The sequence below is a fragment of the Narcine bancroftii genome, chromosome 3, assembly GCF_036971445.1.
Source record: "Narcine bancroftii isolate sNarBan1 chromosome 3, sNarBan1.hap1, whole genome shotgun sequence".
Taxonomy (NCBI): Eukaryota; Metazoa; Chordata; class Chondrichthyes; order Torpediniformes; family Narcinidae; genus Narcine; species Narcine bancroftii.
In genome coordinates, this window is record NC_091471.1 from 207,988,611 (window position 1) to 208,011,849 (window position 23,239).

At 37.6% G+C, this 23,239-nt stretch overlaps 1 protein-coding gene across 2 annotated transcripts in view; it reads right to left on the reverse strand.

Moving 5' to 3' along the window:
* lrba (LPS-responsive vesicle trafficking, beach and anchor containing) overlaps positions 1-23,239 on the reverse strand; it is an 871,588-nt gene that overhangs the window by 793,880 nt on the left and 54,469 nt on the right. For both annotated transcript variants that reach the window (XM_069926437.1, XM_069926436.1), the window contains exons 2-5: positions 20,808-21,039; positions 20,139-20,239; positions 19,462-19,557; positions 3,443-3,564 (exon numbers count right to left, since the gene is read on the reverse strand). In XM_069926437.1, the coding sequence (XP_069782538.1) occupies positions 3,443-3,564; positions 19,462-19,557; positions 20,139-20,239; positions 20,808-21,039 (551 nt within the window). The remainder of the gene's footprint in view (positions 1-3,442; positions 3,565-19,461; positions 19,558-20,138; positions 20,240-20,807; positions 21,040-23,239) is intronic.

Here is a 23,239-nt window from a genome sequence, read left to right on the forward strand (position 1 = left end):
TAGCGCGGTCGAACGTGGGGAGGTGGGGAGATGTGACACAGCCCTTGCGACTACGTCTCTAACGCAGTACGCGAGAGATGTGCCAGGGATGGCCTACCAGCGCTATGCGGTCGCTGCAGGGACATGGGCAGCAGTGCGCATGCGCGAGACTCTCGAATGGGTGAGAGCTGCGGGGGCTGCCGCTCAGCTCGACAATGAGTGAGGAACAGACCTGCAGCCAGCCTGAAGAAGGTCAGCTGAGTTACAAGAGATAGAAGAAGAATTAGAACACTACTTGGAAGCAGAAGACAATCAATTATTGCTAGCTGCAGCTAAAGTGGAAGGTACTCCAACATCTTTGAAAGTACCTTTACCATATAAGTCTCCCAGAACTATGAGTCCTATGCCCCCTTCTGATCTAATGATTATGTTGGAAACTATAACAAAACAAAATGAGAGTTTGATGGACTATGTTTCTACTAATTTTCGAAATGTTGACCAGCAACTTTCTGATATTAGACTTAAAATTACTGATATGTCTGGTGAAATTGCATCAATGAAAGTGGATGTTAGTAAATGTTTAACAGTGGTGGATAAAGTAGAAAACAAAATTTAAAATGTGGAAGATAGAGTGGATCAAGTGGAAGGAGAGGTTGCCGGATGGCAGATTGAGAAGAAGAATTTTTTACAGAAAATGGATTCGTTAGAAAATCAAAGTTGGCGGAATAATATTAAAATAGTGGGGTTACCAGATGGTTTTGAGGGAGTAAATCCTACAAAGTTTTTTAAGAATGAATTGTTGAAGTATTTGGTCCAGTGTATTTTCCAGAAGGTTTGGAGATAGAGAGAGCTCATCGTGCGTTAAGAAAAAAACCATTACCAGGGCAACCACCCAGAGCTGTTTTAGTGAGGTGTTTGAGGTATCAAGATCGTGAGATGATTTTACATGCAGCAGTGTTACGTGCACGTATGAATGGTCCAATGGTAATTCAAAACAGTAAGGTTTTTTTTTTAAATGTAGATTTGAGTCAGGAAGTAGTTATAAAACGGAAAGAATTTAATTCTGCTAAAACTGTCTTATGGAAAAAAGGCTACAGATCTACTTTTAGATATCCAGCAATTTTAAAAATATTTTATGGGCAATACCAATCTCAGTTTTTTGAAAATCCACAGGCAGCTTTAACTTTTGCTAATTCTTTACCAGATTCTAAGTTGATACAGGAATTTGCGTTGAAACCGTTGGTGGTGGTGGATAAAGCTGGAAATGGGAAAGTTGAGAAGAAACTGGAAGTTGAACAATTGATGGATTTGCAAGAAGAAATTCCGGAATTATGGATTTACTATAACAGATTTATGTTTTAGATGTAGAGAACAGATTGGTACTTTTGTACATTCAGTTTGGTGTGTAAGAAAATTTAATATTTTTCGGAGGAAATTATAAAATTTTAGAGAGATTTGTTTAAAATGGATATTCGGTTATGCTTATTGGGATATGATAAGGCCCCATTTGTCGATTTAAGAATGCCTAAACCATATTTAGCTTTCTTAAAGTTAGCCTTAGCAGTAGCAAGAAAGTGTATAGCTGTTACATGGAAGAATGATGTACAACTAAGTTTGTGAAATTGGCATAATGAATTACAGTCTTGTTTGTATTTAGAAAAATTAACATACAATGTGAAAAATAATTATTCTTTCTTTATTGATATGTGGGAATTATATTTGAAATATCTTCTTTCTTTGGCTTGGCTTCGCGAGTATTTAGGTGGAGTGCAGTGTGTGCAGTATATATCTATACACACACACACACACACACACACACACACACACACACACACACACACACACATTGGCTTGGCTTCGCGGACGAAGATTTATGGAGGGGGTAAAAGTCCACGTCAGCTGCAGGCTCGTTTGTGGCTGACAAGTCCGATGCGGGACAGGCAGACACGGTTGCAGCGGTTGCAAGGGAAAATGGGTTGGTTGGGGTTGGGGTTGGGTGTTGGGTTTTTCCTCCTTTGTCTTTTGTCAGTGAGGTGGGCTCTGCGGTCTTCTTCAAAGGAGGTTGCTGCCCGCCGAACTGTGAGGCGCCAAGATGCACAGTTTGAGGCTATATCAGCCCACTGGCGGTGGTCAATGTGGCAGGCACCAAGAGATTTATTTAGGCAGTCCTTGTACCTCTTCTTTGGTGCACCTCTGTCACGGTGGCCAGTGGAGAGCTCGCCATATAACATGATCTTGGGAAGGCGATGGTCCTCCATTCTGGAGACATGACCTACCCAGTGCAGTTGGATCTTCAGCAGTGTGGATTCGATGCTGTCAGCCTCTGCCATCTCGAGTACTTCGATGTTGGTGATGAAGTCGCTCCAATGAATGTTGAGGATGGAGCGGAGACAACGCTGGTGGAAGCGTTCTAGGAGCCATAGGTGATGCCGGTAGAGGACCCATGATTCGGAGCCAAACAGGAGTGTGGATATGACAACGGCTCTGTATACGCCAATCTTTGTGAGGTTTTTCAGTTGGTTGTTTTTCCAGACTCTTTTGTGTAGTCTTCCAAAGGCGCTATTTGCCTTGGCGAGTCTGTTGTCTATCGGAGGCCCCGGCCTCGGTCGAGTGAGGCAGGCGGAGGCCCCGGTCTGGGCAGAAAGAAGAGGTGGTGGCCCCGGTCCTGGCACAGGGAAAGCAGTGGTGGCCCCGGCCTCGGTCCGGGCAGTATGGTCCAACCTAGGAGAGGAGGCGGGCCCCTCCAGCCCGGGTAAGAAACCTGCATAGGAGAAGGCCTCTCCGATGAAAAACCTACGACCCAAGGACCTCGCTGGCACGTCCCAGCTTGCTTGGCCACGGCACACGAACCATGGGTGTAAAGGGTGGGGCCAGTACTGCACACACTGCACTCCACCTAAAAGCTCATTTGCGCATATGGCTATAGAAATTAACTAATTGTAATAAGTTTGGCACACCAATCAGGGAATATTGATTTTCGTTGTAAGTTTTTTTTGGGGAGGAGGGGGGATTGGGGGAAGTTCATTTTGGGATTTTTAGTGGGGGTTTTTATGTTATATGAGGGAGGGGGAGGGGGGAGGGGTTATAGTAATATTTTTTCTCTGTAATTTGAAAAATTTAAATAAAATTTGAATAAAAAGATAATTAAAACAACTTTTGGTTACGTAACTACTTGGTGAATGTCTATTGCTGCTGGGTTTTGGGGTCCTTTGGACTCGTAACACAAGTTCATTTGATATGTATAAAAGATACTCATAAATAAAATTTTCAAAAAAAAACATAAATAAAAGCCACTTTTTGTTATTTGTAATTAGTTAACATTTTCCTGAAATGTGCCATTCTAACCCAGGCATTTTTGCATATTGCATTATTTTATGTTATTTCACAGCACTGCACTCATTCATGCAGTAAATAAGCAATACAAATTTCAGAAGGTATGAAATCATACTTTCTATACACTTACCAGTATAAATAAGGTTTGTCCTTATCAACGTTGATATTATTTAAAGGATCCATTCTGAGCCACGTGTGAAAAGTGAAACCATTCTGATAAGGCCATTTAGCAATTGGAGGTAGAGCTATAGCCTGAAACAAACAAAGCCAACCATAAATTATTTCTTGCTACATTCTCGAATTTTATTTTCTCCTCAGTTATTCATTGTCACATACTAGCCTCCAGCTAAAAGGAAGATGGAACCAGTTTTCCCATTCTCTAAATCCACAAATAAGTACACCAATAAATTGAAAGTTAATTTGTTCATAAACATTTCTCCTTCCACTTGAAATGAACAATCTGGATATCAATAGGAATTGTAAATGAGATACCATATGTTGAAATATATAACAAAGTATTCTTTTGTCCTCTCAAAGATTAAACATTTTTGGGGGGAAAGATTGGTAAAGTCTTTGCATATTCTGTCACATTGATCTAAAAACAATTATGCAAAAAAACTTTAATTAAAAAGGAGAGCAGAGCATCAATTGGACAAAAAGCTTTTATTAAATGAGCTGACTATAATTGAAAGTAGCACGATCTAATTGTAGTTATTCATCAGCAGCTCAAAAAAAAATAATTATGTGACCAGGGACCAATTACCATGCTTCATCTCCAAGATTGATAAATTGATAAATCTAAGAGATTACCAGAACTGCATTTTAAATGCATAAACAGCTTCCAAACACTGAGTAATAATCACTAAAAGTTGTTTTTAATCTATTCTTTGGATAGATGGAAGCCTTTCGTCTAGATTAAATAAAGTACAAACCAAAGTATTTACAGTAGTATTCAAAACATGTGCTATTTGCCCATTGTAATGTGGTGGTCAAATTATCATAATCCTGTTAATTTCCATGAAGTTGTGCAAACTGAAGCATTGAAACAAGCACAAACTATCTGCAGATAAGAAGCAAATATAGGTATACCCCATTTTACGAATACTCGCTTTCAGAAAATTCACTTTTACGAAGAAACCTATGTTCATTTTTACGAAAGGATTTGAATCGGTTTTCACTTTTATGAAAATAGCCTTCAATAGTAGTGAATGGGTCTTCACTTTACGCCATTTCTGCTTATGCAAGGTTTCATGGGAATGCTCTAGTACCCATACCCTGAATGAACCATTCTGTTAAATAATGTGAACATTTTAAAGAAATCCAGCAGCTCAAAACTAAATATTCATGTATTCACTTTGGCCAATCAACTGAACTGGATTCCACCACAACTTGAAGCTTCATTACAAGGTATATCCTTTATTTTTCCATGGCAATCATGCTCGAAAATAAAGTGAAATGGCATTTCGGGAGTAATATCACAATTCTGTATCCTGATGATTGAAAAGGTATATCCCAATATCTTCTCAGATATCGGTGGGGAGATCAATCACACTAACTTAAGGAAGGTACTACTACAACATCAACTACAACATCAGGGGATCAAACAATTTCAGTTTCAATCGCTGCTGCACAAACATCAAGTACACCAACTGCTCCATTCCATGCCTGCTTACTGTCAAGTCAGACCACCTGCCTGTGCTTCTCCTTCCTGCTAAACCGCATAGCATCAGTTGTGAAGACTGTACAGAGCTTATCTGGGGAAGCAGAAGAGCAGCTTCATGACTGGCTGGAGTCAGCAAGCTGGGCCATGTTCAAGGATTCGGCGCCAGACCTGAATGAATATGCCTCAGTTGTTACCAACTTTGGATGAGTGTGCTCCTACTAAGACTATCTGAGTGTAGCCTAACTAGATCCATAACCTGTTGAAGACCAGGTGTGAAATATTCAGATCCGAGGGTTACGTGGAAACATACAGGAAGGCCAGGTACAACATTTCTATTAGTACCGGGGCACCACGGGGCTACGTTCTTAGCCCCCTGCTCTACTCGCTATACGTCTATGACTATGTGGCTCAGTACACCAATACAATATACAAATTTGCTGACAATAGTAGGTTGTATAAAAAGGGGCATACAGGAGGGAGATTGAAAACTTGACTGATTAGTGCACTAACAACAACCTTGCACTCAATGTCACCAAAATCATAGAGCTGATTGTTGACTTCAGGAAGAAGTCAAAACCAGAGGTGTTCGATCCAGTAAACAGAAACGAATATTTAGGCGTCCGCAGTTTGGCACTGGATATTTTGGTGCTCATTTTTAGCAAAGGACATGGCATTTAATTTATTATATTTTTAATATAACGAATATAAAATTATTAATTTATTATACTTTTAATTAGGATAGGATTATCTCTAATTCCCATCTCCCTGCAGTGACATCTCTGCACTCCCCTCTCCCCGCGGCAACATCTTCTCACTCCCCTTTCTCCGCTGTGAAATCCACCTAACTGTTAGTGCCAAAATGTCTAGCACCAAACTGTGAGTGCCAAAATGTCTAGTGCCAAATTGTGGATGCCAAACTGTGGAGATCAAAATGTCCTAGACCCCCAGTGATCATTGGGGGAAATCAGAGGTGGAGAGAGTGAGCAAACTTAAGTTCTTGGAAGTCACTATCTTGGAGGATCTTTCCTAGAACCAACACACCAATGACATCATGAAGAAAACACGTCAGCACCTCTACTTCCTCAGGAGTTTGCGGAGGTTTGGTAAGACATTGAAAACCCTGGCAAATTTCTACAGATGTGTGGTGGAAAGTGTGCTGACCGAATGCATTCAAAGTCTGGTATGGGGACTCCAATACTCCTGAGCGTAAAGCCTTGCAAAAAGTAGTGACACAGCCCAAGGCATCACAAGTAAACTCCTCCCCACCATCGAGAACATCTGCAGGGGTTGCTGGCATCGGAGACCAGCCGCAATCAAGGATCCACACCACCCAGCATATGCTCTGTTCTCACTGCTACCATCAAGAAAGAGGTATAGCTGCCACAAGGCTCACACCACCAGGTTCAGGTACAGCTGCTACCCTTCCACCAGAAGACTCTTCAACAACAAACTAAATAAAGGACTCATTTAAGGACTTTCACTTTTATACTTCATTGATTTTTCTATCTGCATTGCACAGTTTGTTTACATTTCTTTATTTGTTTACATGGGTACATTGAGTATAGTTTTTTTGCACTACCAATAAGTGGTAATTCTGCCTCGCCCCCATATGAAAGAATCTCAGGGTTGTATGTGAAGTTATGCATGTACCTTGACAATAAATCTGAAAGCTGATCATCCAGAATGAACTAAAGCAAAGACAGTTCCAGACCAAGCTAAATTCTCATATGGTTGCTCAGCAACTATGGTAGACCTTGACCATCATCACATTATAAATGGCAAAATGAGTTAGATTCATTAATTGCAAAACATCTCTACCAGACAAACTCAATGCCTTCTACACTCACTTCAATGATATAGCTCACAAAACATCAGAGCCTTGGTGACTCTGTGCTCTCAGTTTCTGAGGCTAACAGAAAAGAACCTGAAATCTGAAGTACAATGTATAGGTGCACCAAATGAATCCTCAGTGAATCCTCAGAAAGTATCTGGCCCAGACAATGTACTACTCCTGGAGTGAGGACATCGAGGCAACCATGAACTCACACCATGCCTCTACTTTCTATGAAGTCTGAGGAGATGTGGCATGTTATTGAATACTCCATGGAACTTCCATAGGGGTACAGTGAAACTATAATCAGTAGGTGCATCACAGAATAGTTTAGAGTCTTGACTGCCCAGGAATGCAGAAGGCTGCAGAAAGTGACAACCTCACCCAGTTGATCCTGGGCACTGATCTCCCATCCATTGAATACATCCATGTGAGACGATGCTTCAAAAAGGCAGCCAAACGTTATAAAGGATTTCCATCACCCTGACCACCATCTTCTTGCTGTTACTTCAGGCAGAAGATACCAAAGCCTAAAGTCTAGCAGTCCAGGTTCCAATTTCAAGAGGAATTTGTTTCCCAATAAATCTAACCACAAATGACTCCAAGACCTATCAAAAGATATGTCTGCACTACTGAAATGTCTTTGTTTTTGCAATTGCAACTGCGAATATTTATCTATTGTTATATATTTATTTTCTATTTTCTGTCTTAGCATAGTGTGGTAACCTAATTTATACTATTGTAGTTGGTGCATCTTACATACATGTATGGCTGCAGAAAGAATGACATTGTACATTGTACTTCAGATTTCAGGTTTATTGTCAGAGTACATACATGACATCACATACATCCCTGAGATTCTTTTTTCCTGCAGTCAAGGCAGAATTACCACTTATTGGTAACATAAAAAAACTGTACACAGAGTATGCATGTCAAAAAATAAAGAACTGTGAACAGATAATGAATGTAAACTGTGCAATACAGAGAGAATTTTTTTTTAATCAATAAAGTACACAAGAGTCTATAAATGAATCTCTGATTGAGTTTGCTGTTGAGGAGTCCAATGGTGGAGGGGCAGCAGCTGTTCCTGAACCTGGTGGAGCAAGTCTTGTGAATGACAATAAACTCTCATCATTTAAACATGAATTGCCAACTTGAACATTGCTACACAGGTCTCTGAATGCAAACAGCAAAAAAAGACACAATGGAATCAAATTACAGTAAAATCTTTAGTATCCAGAATTCAAGCAGCCTCAAGCAACCAGCAAAAAAAAGTTAAAAATTAAAATAAATAACAACAAAATAATCGCTAAAAAAATCTGCAAGTTTAAAATTGTAAAAGTAAATGTTCTCTGAAGTACCACATAACCTTTGGTGAAGATGGGAGCGAATATTCAGCCAGCAGAGAGCCTCGGTCATGCTTTGTTCAGAGCAGATGTTTGAATAATATTCAAATCAAGTTGTCAAGCCCTAACAAGCAGTGAGCAACACTCAAACTACAAAGGTGCTAAGTGATGACCAGATGGACCAACAAGAATTTAACACCTACTATGTGCAATTTAACAATGCAACAGCATCGCAGCCATTAATATCCTGGAATCAACGTGAAGGTCATCTGGATCAGTGCACCAACACTGCAGTTGAAGATGCAAGCCAGAGGCTAGATTTTCTGTATTGATCCACCTCCCAATTCCTTAATAGCATTGCATCCCAGTTCCTTAGTATGTAGGCAATAGACCAGAGAGCAATAGAGATTCAATGATATTTTAAATTTTTTTAAAATACACCACTGTTACAGGCCAATTCGCCCCTATGATTGATTCTGTGCTGTCCAATTTACACCCCATTAACCTACACCCCAGTACGTCTTTGAAGAGTTGGAAGAAACAGATGCACCCAGAGAAAACCCACATGGACACAGGGAGGACACAAAAACTCCTTACACACAACACAGGATTTGAACCCAGGTCCAGTCCTGATTGTAAAGGCATTGCACTAACCATTACACCAAATGTTCCATCCCTAGATGGTGGTCCCTGCAGTGAATGCTAATTAATTACAGCATATTTGCCTGCAGGCAGCACTCTTTGCGAAGCGATTAGTGCAATGCTATGACATAGCCAGTGACTTGGGATTGAATTTGGCGCTGTGTGGTATGTTCTACCCATGTCTGCTCCACTTTCCTGCCACCCTTCAAAAACTTACAGGCTTTTAGATTAATTGGTTTATGGGGTGGGGGGGGTGGTGCATGGACTTGTGGGCTGGAAGGGCCTGTTATTATGCTATTTTGGGATGCATAGGTTCATGGGCTGGATGGGCCTGTTACTGTGCTGTATATTAAAAATAAATAAATTGATTCATAGGGTAAGAATGAGGACAGGGGAGAGGGAAGGGAAAAATCTGGAACTGGAAGATATATAAAAAAAACAGTTTGCTGCACATTTCAAATATGAGAATGACGGAAATACCCAAGCAGGTCAACCAACATCTATGGAGAGAGGAAAACTTTTCTCTGATATGAATTGACAACCTGCACATCTCAAACAGTGGAATTTAATGTGGTCCTAAGGGCTGAAAATTGCTAATGAGAAGATGAATTGCCATTCTTCAAATCTATTTTGGAAGAAGCCAAAGAAAGGTCAACGGTGGTGTGATGCAGAATTCAAATGACAGGCAACTAAATGTGCAAGTTCATTTTTGCAACTGATTAAAACCATTCTACAAAGCAATTATCCAATCTGTATAAGAGTTCTCCCATGTTAAAGAAACGCATCATGAGTAGCAGATGCAGAATACTAAATCTGAAGAAGTGAATCGTAGCTTTACCTGTATGTGGGTCCCTCAATCATGGAAAGTGAACAGGTAAAAAGACAAGTGTTGCAACTGCTGCTGATACATGAGAAGCTGTTTTGAGAACAGGAGTGGTGTTGATGGATCTGGCAGAGTACGTCTCATTGCAACATGTGTGATTGAGAATTTAGTGGTAATAATGTAAAGCAACTTCAAGTGGAACCGAAAATAAATGCAAATTAAACCAGATCCTAGAATCAGAGAAAATATTGAAAAAATGGAAAGAATAAGGATTTTTAAATATTTGGCCAAAGGCAGGATTATTTAAAGAAAGTTTTATTCCTCTCATCTACAAAAACAGTATTCTCTATTGAACAAAACAATCAAATAACAAAATGGAAGAACAGTGAATTAAAAACAGGTATCTTGTCTACCTTGTAAACACCTATTTGTTGCCTGCCAGTATAAGGAGGTTTAAATAATTCAGTTGTTATTGATACCACAGGAATGTAAATGGCTGGTGCAATATGCCTGATATCGGGGACGGGTTACAGAGACTATGCAAGTAAAAGAAAGAAAATTATTCTCTTAATAATGGCAATAAAGGGAATAAAGAATTGGAATTAGTGTGTAAAGTGCCAATTATAAATTGTGGAACTGCGATTTGGAGAAAAGAGGGAAATCATAAATCAACTCAAGTCATTCCCCTGAAGACTTTCAAGTAGAAAAACAAATTCCAAAAATAGCAGGTCAGACAGCTTCTATTGAGAGAGACACAGTTAACATTTCAGGAAAATAAGCTTTCATCGTAATCAGAAAAAGCAAAAGATAATACAAGTAGAGATAAGATCAGAAATAAAAAATATAAAATGTTTATAATTGGGTGATAACCAGGAGAGGCAAAATTACAAAAAGCATGAGGGTGCATGACAAAAAATGGCTCATAATGGGATAAACAGAAAAAAAAGGATCCAGACGATGACATATGAAAATCAGAATCATTACCTGTATTGTGCAACAGAAAGAAAAGTACTGTCATTGGCATTTATGTTGAGCTCCACTGCAAAACTGAGAGACTTAAGAAGACATTGGCTTATGTCTTCTCTCCCGTTTTGGTTCCCAGTTCAGATGAAAAGATAATAAACCTTGCATTGAACTTAACTTTCTCCCTGGGATCCAATTAAGCTATCCAGTGTTTAGAACATTTTGTTTTTTTGGACATTAGTTTTTTTTTTAGCAAAGTCATTATCTGAAATTGTAACCATCATTGTAGTCAAAATGACCACAATATGATTCATCAAAAGAGAAAGCTTTGTTCAAGGTTACACTGAGCTTCACTAGAATAATGAGAAAGTTTTAAAACAGAGGATGGTGTACCACAGAGAATTGAATAACAGGCAAAAGACATTCAAAATCACACCTGCACATTGAGCAAAGATATTCCACTAAAACCATCGTCCATTCTTTATTTGGTCTCCGATATGTAGAGCCTACTGCATATTGAATACCTAATACAGTACACAAAATTGAAAATAGTGCAATTGCTCTTTCAGCTACTGAATTTTTTGAAATCCTGGATAGCTGAAAAAGAGAAAGATAAAACACATATCACATGTGTTTACAAGAGTATGTTTGTGATGACCGAGGAGGATATCTGGGTCTTGCAGAATAAGTTGCTTTATAATACAGAAATGGTGGGGGGAGGGGTGGGGAGAAGAAGTTTATGGAATGTAATAATATTAGAGATGCCAGAAATTGATTTTTTTAATGCTGAGACTAGAAGGGTGAATGGCAAGGGCAACAGGAATCTCATAATGATTGTGGAAAAGGAAGAGCAAGATTAGAAATGGGCAAAATGGAAAGGATGCACAAAAGCTTCTTGCTAGTAATGGCTGATGGGAATTATTTATTGAGGAGATTGGAGATGGAGATTGGATCCAAGGAATGATGTGTTAAACAGTGAGAAGCTGAACCACGTGAATGAAGAAGTATTTAAGGTCAGCTACCTCATTTCCCCTCACAAATGGTCACAGTTGACTCATTGGTTCATTTTATTGAGTAGGGCAGAGAATTATCAGGACTTCCTCAGATTTGATAGTGCTGCAAGCATGACACATGCATATGCTTCAGGTAGTCAAGTACAGTACCAGGTTCATAGTGTGAAAAATAAAAAATTAAATTTAAAAAAAAAGTTCAGTACCAGAGACATTATGTAACAACTATACAAATTGTTGTGAGACCGCACCTGGAATATTACGTGCAGTTTTGGTCAACCAGCTGTAGGAAACCTATAATTAAGCTAGAAAGGATGCAGATAAGGTGATAAAATCATTATGTCCATAGATAAAATAGCCATAGACTTTTTACAAGGGGAGGGGAATAAAATATTCTCTGGATCACGGAGACAACACCTACGCAAACACTGACTCCAGCTCAGCATCATACCCACAGAACTGGACAACATACCCACAGTACTGGACAACATACCCACAGTACTGGACAACAACCTCCAAAACCTGGCCTCTGCACACCTTTCTGCATTTGGATCCTTGACTTCCTCATGGAAGTTCCTCACAGTAATGGCTCAAGGATTTATGCTTAGCCCACTGCTCTACGCAGTCTACACCCATGACTGTGTAGCTAGGCTCAATTCAATTGCCATCTACAAATTTGCCAATCACACTACAGACATTGGTAGTCATGTCAAATTTATTGTCATCTGATTATACAAGTACAATCTGTCAAAACAGCATTCTCTGGTCCTCAGTGCAAAACATGCAGACACACAACCAGACATAACAAACATACAGAGAAATAAAACATATGCAAGACAAGTATTTCATTGATATAAATAGCTAGTTTTGTTCATTTGAGAGTCTCGGATAGTTAGAGTGAGCAGTTCCTTTGGTTGTTCAGCATTCTCACTGCCCATGGGAAGAAGCTGTTTCTCAGCTGGATGGTGCTAATTCTGATACTCCTGTAGCTTTTCCCCAGTGATACAGCTGAAAGATGCTGTGTGCAGGGTGCAAGAGGTCCTCAATGATTTTGTGTGCCCTCTTCAGATAATGATCCCAGTGGATCATGTCAATGGGGGAAGGAAGACGTCAGTGATCCTCTCTGCCACTCTTACGGTCCTGTGGATTGACCACCGATCCATTTCTCTATAACCTCCATACCACACACTGATGCAGCCAGCCAGGACGCTCTCAATAGAGCTCCTGTGGAAGGTTGTCATAATGGTGGCCAGTAGTCATGCCCTGCTTCAGTCTTCTCAGGATTGTGCAGTCGCTGGTGCACCTTCCTGACAAGTGAGGAGATGCTGAATGTCCATGATAGGTTACTAGATAAGTGAACTCCAAGGAACTGTGATATCCACTCTCTCAGCTATATAGTTGTTGATGTGTAGTGAAGGGTGATCATTCCTGGTCCTCCTGAAATCATGATCAGCTTCGTCTTGTCCACGTTGAGACTCAGGTTGCTACTCTCGCACCATTTCACGAGATTTTCCTCCTCTTCTCTATGGTGTGACTTATCATTGTGGCTGATGAGGCCAACTACTGTTGTGTCATCTGCAAACTTGATGACACGGATGGTGTTGGATCTAGCAATGCAGTCATGGGTCAGTGACGTGGACTAAGAACACAACCCTGAGGTTCGCTAGTGCTCACCGTGATGGTTTTTGACATTCTGCTACCGACCCAGACACACTGTGGTTTTTCCGTTAGGAAGTCCAGGATATAGTGTGTTGAGTCCCAGCGAGGACAACTTATCCACCAGCCTCTGGGGAATGATCATATTAAATTCCAAGCTTAAGGCAATGATGTATGAGATGTCATTCTCCAAGTGGGCCAGCGTATCGGTTTCTTCTATGATTTGAAATGGGTCCAGTGTCTCTGGGAGGTGTGTTTTGATGTGTTCCATCACCTGAGACTCAAACCATTTCATAATAATGGATGTCAGTGCCACAGAATCACAGAATACAATGAGCAAATGTAAAGGTGAGAGATAGATCAGCTAGTTGAGTGGTGTCACAACAACAACCTTGTATTCAATGCTAGCAAAACCAGGGAGTTGATTCTGGACTTCTAAAGGGGAAAATCAGGAGAACATGAGCTAGACCTTATCAAAAGGGTCAGCAGTTAATAACTTCAAATTCCTGGGTGTCAACATCTCTGAAGATCTGTCCTGGAGCCTCCACATCAATGCAATCATGAAGAAGGCTCACCAGCAGTTATACTTTGTAAAGAGTTTGAGGAGATATGGTATGTTATTTGCAAATATCCACAGGTTGTGTACCGTGGAAAGCATTGTGACTGGTAGTATCACTGTCAGGTATGGAAGTCCAAATGCATAGGATAGGAAAATATGATAGAGGGTTGTGAACTCAGCCAGCGTCATCATGGGCATTGCCCTTCACTCCTCTGAGAACATCTACAAGAGGCGGTATCTTAAGAAAGCAGACTCTATCCTCAAGGACTCTCACCAACCAGACCACGTCCTTTGCATATTATTACCATCAGGAAGGAGGTACAGGAGCCTGAAGATGAATACCCAGGGGCCTAAAAACAGCTTCTTCCCCTCTGCCATCAGATTTATGAATGAACCAGTGACACTACCCCACTTTCTCTACTTTTACACTATTTACTTTTAAAATTTAATATTTGCATGTAATGCTTCCGCATATCAACGAATTTTATAACATGTTCATGACAATAAATTCTGAGAGCATAGATTTAAGAAGAGAGGCCAAATATTTTAAGTGACCTGAAGAACACCTCCTTCACACGTAGAAGGTCGAGTGGGTATATGGTCGAGCTACCAGAGGAAGTAGCAAAGTGGGAATAATTATGCATATAGAAATATAGACTGGCCACAGGAAAATGAGACTAGCTTGGTCATCATGGACTCAAATCTAGGACTTCAGCCATTATTCACTTATAAATGTAAAACATGGATTAGTTCAATATAAATTTTTACATCAATTATATTTGACTCCACAAAAATTAAATAGATTAAATCCTGCCGTATCAGATTTATGTTTTAGATGTAGATCTGAGATTGGAACCTTTTTTCAATCAATTTTGCAATGTCCTAAAGTTAGACAATTTTGGTTAGGAGTAGGTAATTTTTTGCAATGAATTACTGGAGTCAAATTCCCACAGGACCCGATGCTATTTATATTGAGTAATATTGCCAAAATTAAAATTAAATATTTATCAAATTGAATTTGTGTTAATTGCTTTATCAGTTTCTAGGAAATGTATAACAGTATCATGGAAGTCAGAAATATATCTTATATTTATATCTTACAATTACAAACAGTTAGAAATGAATACTGGAGAGCAACTTAAGGCAACAAAACTTTGTATAAAGTATATACTAAAGGCCAAATGAAGAGCAGAAACTTAATGTGTCTGCTTTCCCTTTAGAGAATACAAAAAAAGGGCAAAGGGATAAATTGGGTTGCTACTCTATGGCAAACCTATCATTTTTTGAATTTAATTTGCTACTTCCCTGATTTTAAAAATTTGAATTATGAGAGTTGTATATCTACTTGGTAACAAATATAGCAATTCCATGGAGTCTGCAATTCACATAGACAAAAAAAATTTTTTAAAAAAAATCGCACAATACCCTTTCCATTAAATCCATGCCAACAAATCATTTCTGATAATAAAAATTCTGAAAGAAAACTTATTAATGCACAAAGCTAAATTCTATATTAAAATCTTTTTTAAATACTTTATTTATAAATGTTTAAACCACAATAATAGTTACACTCAATTTAAATTAATTAAAAAGAAATTATACATGCGGTATATACCATCCCACCCACCCCAAAGGAAAAGAAAGAATAGGAAAGAAGAAATAAAAACTGAAAATTCCAAGAAAATAAAATATTTATACAATAAAATCTATTGGAGGTTACCAAAAAGTAAGGTCTTTAGAGAGTCAATCATAAATGCAAACCAAAATTTTGTAAATTTGGACTCCATATTTTCCAAAAATCATAATATTTATCTTGCAGATTATGTAATTTTCTCAAATAGTATAAAACTGTGAAGTTCTGCATGCCATCTTTCCATACCTAAATCTATTTCTGACTTCCATGATATTGCTATACATTTCCTAGAAACTGATAAAGCAATTAACACAAATTCAATTTGATAAATATTTAATTTTAATTTTGGCCTTAATATTACTCAATAAAAATAACATCAGGTCCTGGGAGAATTTGACCCCAGTAATTTGTTCCAAATATTTACCTACCCCTAACCAAAATTGTCTAACTTTAGGACATTGCCAAGTTCAATGAAAAAAAAAGTTCCAATCTCAGATCTAAATCTAAAACATAAATCTGATATGGCAGGATTTAATCTACTTAATTTTTGTGGAGTCAAATATAATTGATGTAAAAAAATGATATTGAACTAACCTATATCTTACATTTATAAGTTTAGTCATATTATTCTTACACAACTCCATCCTATCCTTTTTACTTATTTGTGTATTTAAATCTATTTCCCATCTTAATCTTGATTTATGCACCCCAATTTTGGGGGCCTTAGTTTTAAGTAAGTTATACATTACTGAAATAAATTTATTTACAGTAGTGTTACAAATCAGTAATTCTAATTCACTTTGATTAGGTAACATCAAAGTAGGATCTATTTTGCCAGATGAAAAAAAAAGCTTTAACTTGATCATAACAAAATAACCCCATTCTTTCAAATGTTATAAATCTCCCATCTTCAATCCTTTTAATACCCTTCAGTCTCCAAATCTTCAAGAATTGGTTATCCACTGAAAAAGGAAAATCTATTTTGACATAGAGGCATTTTCCTAGATAGTAAACCTTTCATACCAATTTCATTATCAATATTATTCCACAACTCAATCAAACGTTTCAAAATAGATGATTCCCTACTTGCAAATAACAGCTTAGAATTCCATTTATAAATAAAATCCTGGGGATTCATATCCCCTATTGCATTAAATTCAATAAAACCCCAAGCTGGAATATTATCTAAATTAAACAATATATTTAAAAATCTTAAATGAGTTGCTTTAAAATAATTCTTAAAATGAGGAAGACAAAAAGCCCCCTAATTCATACTTCCAAAGGGACCCTTGGCATTTTATCTTTACATAAAAATTTCTTTTCCACCATATTTAAATCCTTAAAAAAATGTTGAAGGAATTGGAATGGGAATTGATTGAAAAAAAATTGAAATCTAGGAAAAACATACATTTTTAACACAATTTAATCTACCAATTAAAGTAGCAAGTAAATTATTCCACTTTTTAAAGTCTGCAACAACTCTAATAAGCAAAGGTAAATAATTCACAAAATCACTTTCAGAACCTTGAATATTTGCTCACCTAATGAAGCAACAATAATATTAATTGTCCTTTTAAATTGCTTTTGAACTCTGCATTTCACAATATCAGCCAAATTTTAAATCAATCATAATTAGTCATCTATTCCTCACCTTTTGTTTTAATTATTAGACAAAATCGTAAATGCTTGTTGAGTATAAGTAGCATAATAATATTGACTAAGAAAATTCTTTGCACCAGATGTGGTTGCCTTGGGTTCACCATCTTCAGGTCACCATATGTCTGAACTTAGCAGCTGCAGAGGCAATGGGTATCCAGCTAGTCCAAAGTATCCCTGGTCCAGATTTGTGAACTGAACTATAGCAAGTTTTTCAAAAGCTTCAAAAGCATAGACCCTGACAACCAGCAAACTCCATCCAAAAAAATTGGCAGTCAACAAAAAAAATTAGCATTTAAAGCTAAGGCTAACTAATACTACTTAAAATTAAAAATTAACAAAATATAATTAATTTTTTTTAACTGTTTTATTCTCCAAAGCCCTACAATTATCAATGAAATTGTAGGGATCCACACTGGCACAAAATCTGCCATTATAAATGCATGGGTGGGGTCTCAATAAGTTTGAGCTCTGTCATTTGGACTCTTGGTGGGGGTGGGCAGAGGAATCTCAAGTCCAAGCTCCTGTTTTTTAGAGTGTTACTTTTGGGGTTTGTTCAGAGTGCAAAATTCTTACAAATTTCATGACATTTTTTCAGACAGCCTAGCACCATTGAGTACAGACCATAAACAGAGTTAATGCTTTCAACTAAGAATCAGAACAATGGATTTGTTTACCCAAGGAAAGATATCTGGTGAGAGAGAAGTCATATAATTAATTACAAGTCATTTTTTTGAGACATTGAAACAGAATTCAGTATCATCAGCATTCAGTGTCATCTAAAGTCTCTGAAGTGAAGTCTTTGTGGGAAATGGACACTTCTGCTGTTTCTCTTTGTCAGGGAAAACAGTGAACCACCATGAGCATTGTAATGGTCATTTTGATTGACCCATATCTGAGTAAAAGAAACAGGAGAATTGCTTCATTGGATCATGGCCATTCTGATGGTCATTTTGTCTGACCCTTGCCTGGGTTTTTTGGAAGCATTGTGGAAGTCACAAGTTTCACTTCCCCTATGCAAGGAAGAGGGGAATTGTGCCAATTATTGAAGAACATTTCTCTGGAAACAAATTGACAAGAATTCATGAATTTTGAGCAGTCTGATCACTCAGGGTCTCACCTACTTCATTATTACTTCTGATCGTCAGTTTAAAAGTTCTGAATTTCAACACAAAACTTTGGAAATTTATTTTCCAGAATTGTGCCTAAGCTGTAATGGTTTGGGTAATCCACACACACACGTATATTTGTGCATAGTTGGGGTTAAGTGCAAAGTAACATGTTATATTATAAGTAAGTATTAATAAAAATATTGTTTTTAAAATAACATTGTCTTACTGAACCTGTCCCTGTCTCCCCCTTCACCTTCATCCAGGGCCACAAACAGACCTTCCAAGTGAGGTAGAGCTTAACATGAATATCATCCAATCTAATCCACTGCATTCAGTGTACTCAGGGTGGCTTCGTCTACACAAGTGAGGCCAAATCAGATTGGAGACCTCTTTGCTGAACACCTACTCTCAGTTTGTTGTTCTGTAGCCAACCATCTTAACTCTCTGAACCAGTCCTACACAGATCTAATCTTTTCCATTGTCTGGGTGAAGCCAAATTTAAATATGAGTAACATCATATCATATTTCTCCTGGACAGCTATTAACGTAACAGCATGAATGTTGTTTTTATTTTCCAATTTTAGGTCAACCCAAACTTCTGCCTGTTCCACTGTTTCAACCCTTCTTTACCTATTCCTGTATTTCTTTTACTCTCTAACTTTTCTTTCAACACTCCCCACCTTTTCTTGTGGTCTCTCCCTCTAGCTATCTCTTCATTTCTCACACCTTTTGTCCCATACCCCATCACCTCAGAGCCCCTCCTTCAGTTTATTTCTCCCTCTATATATGTATTTCATCTTTTCATCTTTCTCTTGGTCTTGATAAAGGGTCCCAACCTGAAATATTCACTGACCCATTTCTACCCATGGATGATGTCTGACCTGCCATTCCTCCAGCAATTCTTTGTTTTTCATAGAGGCATGCCATAAAATATATTTCTGGAGAACCACAAAACATATTTTCACAATTTAATTTTATTTTCAATAAAATAAAATGATTAAAAATACTAGAATATGACTAATTTGGATAATCTGCTTTATTAATAAACTATGTTAAAGTTATTTCTGAAGTAATTCTGGCAACAAAACATGAAAAATGTTTCAGAGAGAACTATAATCCTACTTAAGTACAGTTTACCTTTGCAATAGCATTTTTCATTTAATTTACCAGCAGGAAAATATCTTTCTCATAAAAATAGAGTAAAAAATTAAACTTCCTGCACATTGAAATCCTAAATCAAATACTTAACACTAACTGCAGCACTCTTCCCAGGAAAGCTGAAGAAGGCATCAGGACCCGGTTTCTGAGGCACATGATTCAATATGGTCAACAATTTCACTGCATGAGGAGGCTGCAAAGGAAATAATTTAAATAAATATTGTTGGAATTCATGAAAACATTAAAACATGACTCTTCTTACATTCATAGTTTGGGAAAACTTTGAAAGAATAGTATCCAAGTTAAATATTTACAATATTAATGGTCAATGTATAAATTAACAGTTAATAAGTTAATGAGCAGTACTCTCAAATTATTAACATAAATCAATTTCCACCAATGTACAGAAGAATCTAGCTTCAATTAAATGCACAACTATTTACATTACTACAAAATATCAGAGTTGTGTCATTATGGAAAAAGTCAACTGTTCCAACATGAAACAGTGATGAGGTACAATTTGTTCAATTCCTCTTCAGAAAAGAAGAGTACACTTTTATAATAATTTCATGTTTTGCATAATAAAATATTTAAATTTTTAATTATAATATTCTGTTAAATTAATAATTTTCAAAAGTTTATCTTATACCAAACAATCTTAATATTTCTGAATGTCCTTGACACTGGCAATAAGTTCTTATTCACTCATTTTTATCTACCAAAAAGTACAGCTGTCTACACTTAAAATAAATTAAAAAGAACAAGAAATGTTACCCAATGTCCCTTTTCTCCTTGTACTTTGCTGACCAGTAGTTTCAACTCACGGACACTAATATTGTAGCTTGCCAGCACTCCCAGCATATCGACCAGCAAATCTAGAAGTTATAGGATAAATTAGTTTTTAAAATGTTCATACTTATAATGTAAATGATATTAAAACAAAAATACAAGCAAAATATTTGATGGGTTTAATCAATTACCAGTAGATTCAGTCACTTTACAGAGAAATTTTTAAGAATTTTTAAAAATTATTTAAAAAAAGCCAGGATCTTTACTGGTGGAACTATTAAAAAGACAAATGAGAGTAGGAAATTTGTGTTTATAATATTTTTTTAATGCCAGGACATATTTTGTCATAAGTAAGAACAGGGAAAACTGCTTACATACAACATCATGGTATGCAATTTATCCAAGTTTGTTTAGTTACCTCTTAATGAAGGTATTGATGCTACTAAAAAATTCTGCCTCTGCTAAAATATTCAAATGTTGAGTTTAGAATATGTCATTAACCCATACAAATTGGGAGGCAGCGGTTTATAAATAGTAAAGTATTAGATACTGCAAGCCAACTACATCATTTAAAATTTAACAAGGTCTTAATTTCTCACCTCCGCAGTTTTAGATGGTATCTTGAGACCAGACCTAACAAAATGCAAATTTTACCTGCTATCATATTGTTAGCTCGATCAATTCTGTTCAGAACATGTTCAATTAATCCAGCATCTGTGCAGGCCTGTAAATTGCGAATGCTTTTTTTCAGAATTGCAATGAAGATGCTCCAAACTTCAGCCTGGCAGGTTGCATCACAGTTGTCCAATAGTTCCACCATGCAGCCAACACTTTCCACTTGTTGGATGATAAAATTAGTCTCCAAATCAAACTGTCCTCCTACAAGCTTTAAAATAGAGATTTAAATGTTAACTATATAATCAAAATTTCCTGAGAAATATCATCAAAAATTACACATGCTTATTTGTAAGCTGTAAATCTTATATTAGAAAATTAAATCATATAGAGCAAAACTTCATTAAACTGGCACCTTTGCACTTTTTTTTCCTGGAAAATTTGACATTACCCATATTACATACAACAGATTTTTGTTTCACTTGTTTTAACATGTTACAAAAAGTTTTCCAGTGTAACTTGTGAACTTAAAGAGAGGGAACATCTCTGCAGCCATAAACCTATTGACATTCCTGACCTCTTCACTGGCCACAAGCACCAGCTCACATTCTGGAACAGAGTCAGCAGGTGCTAGACCATCAAGAGCTTTACTGTAATGAAAATCATTATTATTTTGGGGGGAAACAAATCAAGATGCAGCATCAAAATTATGGCACAGTTTTAAAAAAGATTAATTCTTGGCCTATTTTAAATTTTGTTAATCTTTAACATTTCAAGCTTCATGGCATCCAATCAGATGCTTAAATAAAAAATGAAATATATTAAAAATTATAGACATCAAAAGCCAAGCATACACATGGTGCAATTGGAGGATCTAATACAGAAAAGAGTAAGGGTATTGTTTACTTTAGCACCACTTTCATATATTTAACCAAGATTCACTACAAATGCAAAAGTCATCCAGTCCCCACCATTCTCTTAACGTAAAAATTAGTCTGAATGGGTCATCCCTTCCTTATTTTAGGACTGTGATCCATGATTCTGAACATCCCAGCCAATGGAAACATAATCCAGGTTAAAGCCCATGAAGAATTTATATTTTTGTATCTTTAAATGAGATCACTCTTCATTTTTCTAAACTCAAGAAAGGCTCCATCAGCTTAACTCCTCCATTGCAGTAGTCAATCTCCATTGCACTGCCTTTGCAATAGCATATCCAATCTTAAGCAGGAAAATCAGATAGCATCCCACACCAGCCCAAAATAAATTGTAGTCTGGCATTTTTATTTTTGTACTCAAATCTATTTGCAATAAATGTCAAATTACCAATTCTCTTCCAAGAATTTGTGGAACATCACGTTTCAGCTACATTAAACATTGGTTAGACTAGGAATTTTCAACCTTTTTTTTGGCTATGACCCCCTTAGGATTCTCCTCAAAGTTTATGAGCCCCCTTCCCATACTTCTCTCCCACCGAGTACATAAAAAAAACATTAAAAATATTTTATGATTTCAGTCCAAGCCCCCCCCCCCCCCGCCCCCTTACGTGTTGTGGCTCCTGTTAAGAATTGCTGGGTTTGACAGCATTTAAAGTATTCAGTAAAGTTTTAGTTGCCTCACTATAGGAAGGGTGTAGAGAGAGAGAATTCAGAACAGATACACCAAGATATTCCTAGAATGGAGGGTTGTACTTTATTCTGACTTGAATGAAAGCTGCTGGGGGTGACAGCTGTCTCTGAGGCCAACATCTTTCAAGAGAGTGAATCCTTGCAAGGCATCAGGCCCAAGATGGTGTACGTGGCAGAGTACTGAAAATCTGTGTCAACCAACTATCTGGTGTTCACAGACTCACTGCTGCAGTCGGACAATCCCACCTGCTTCAAAAGAGCATTAGCCATACCCGAGCCCAAAAAGAGTAGAATGAGCTACCTCCATGACCATCGCCCAGTAGCACTTACACATCTGCTATCATGAAATGCTTTGAGAGGTTGCTCATGGTCAGTCTTTACCCAAGTAAAGACCTGGACCCATTGCAATTCATCTACTCCATCAATTACTCCACAGCAGATGCAATCTCACTGGCTCTCCACTCAGCCCTGGATCACCTAGACAACAGCAACACGAGCACCAGGCTGCTTTTCATCAATAACAGCTCAGCTTTCAACAGCATCATCCCCTCAGTACTGGTCAGCAAGCTTCAAAACCTGGGCCTCTGCACCTCACTCTGCAATGGATCCTTGACTTCCTCATCAGAAGACAACAGTCAGTGTGGATCAATAACAACATCTCCTCCTCATTGACAATCAATACAAGTGCACCTCAAGTATGTGTGCTTTGCCCACTGTTCTACTCTCTCTCCACCATGACTGTGTGGCTAGGTACAATTCAAATGCCATCCACAAATTTACCGATGAAACCACGGTCATTGGCAAAATCACAGATGGCAATGAGGAAACATACAGGAGGGAGAT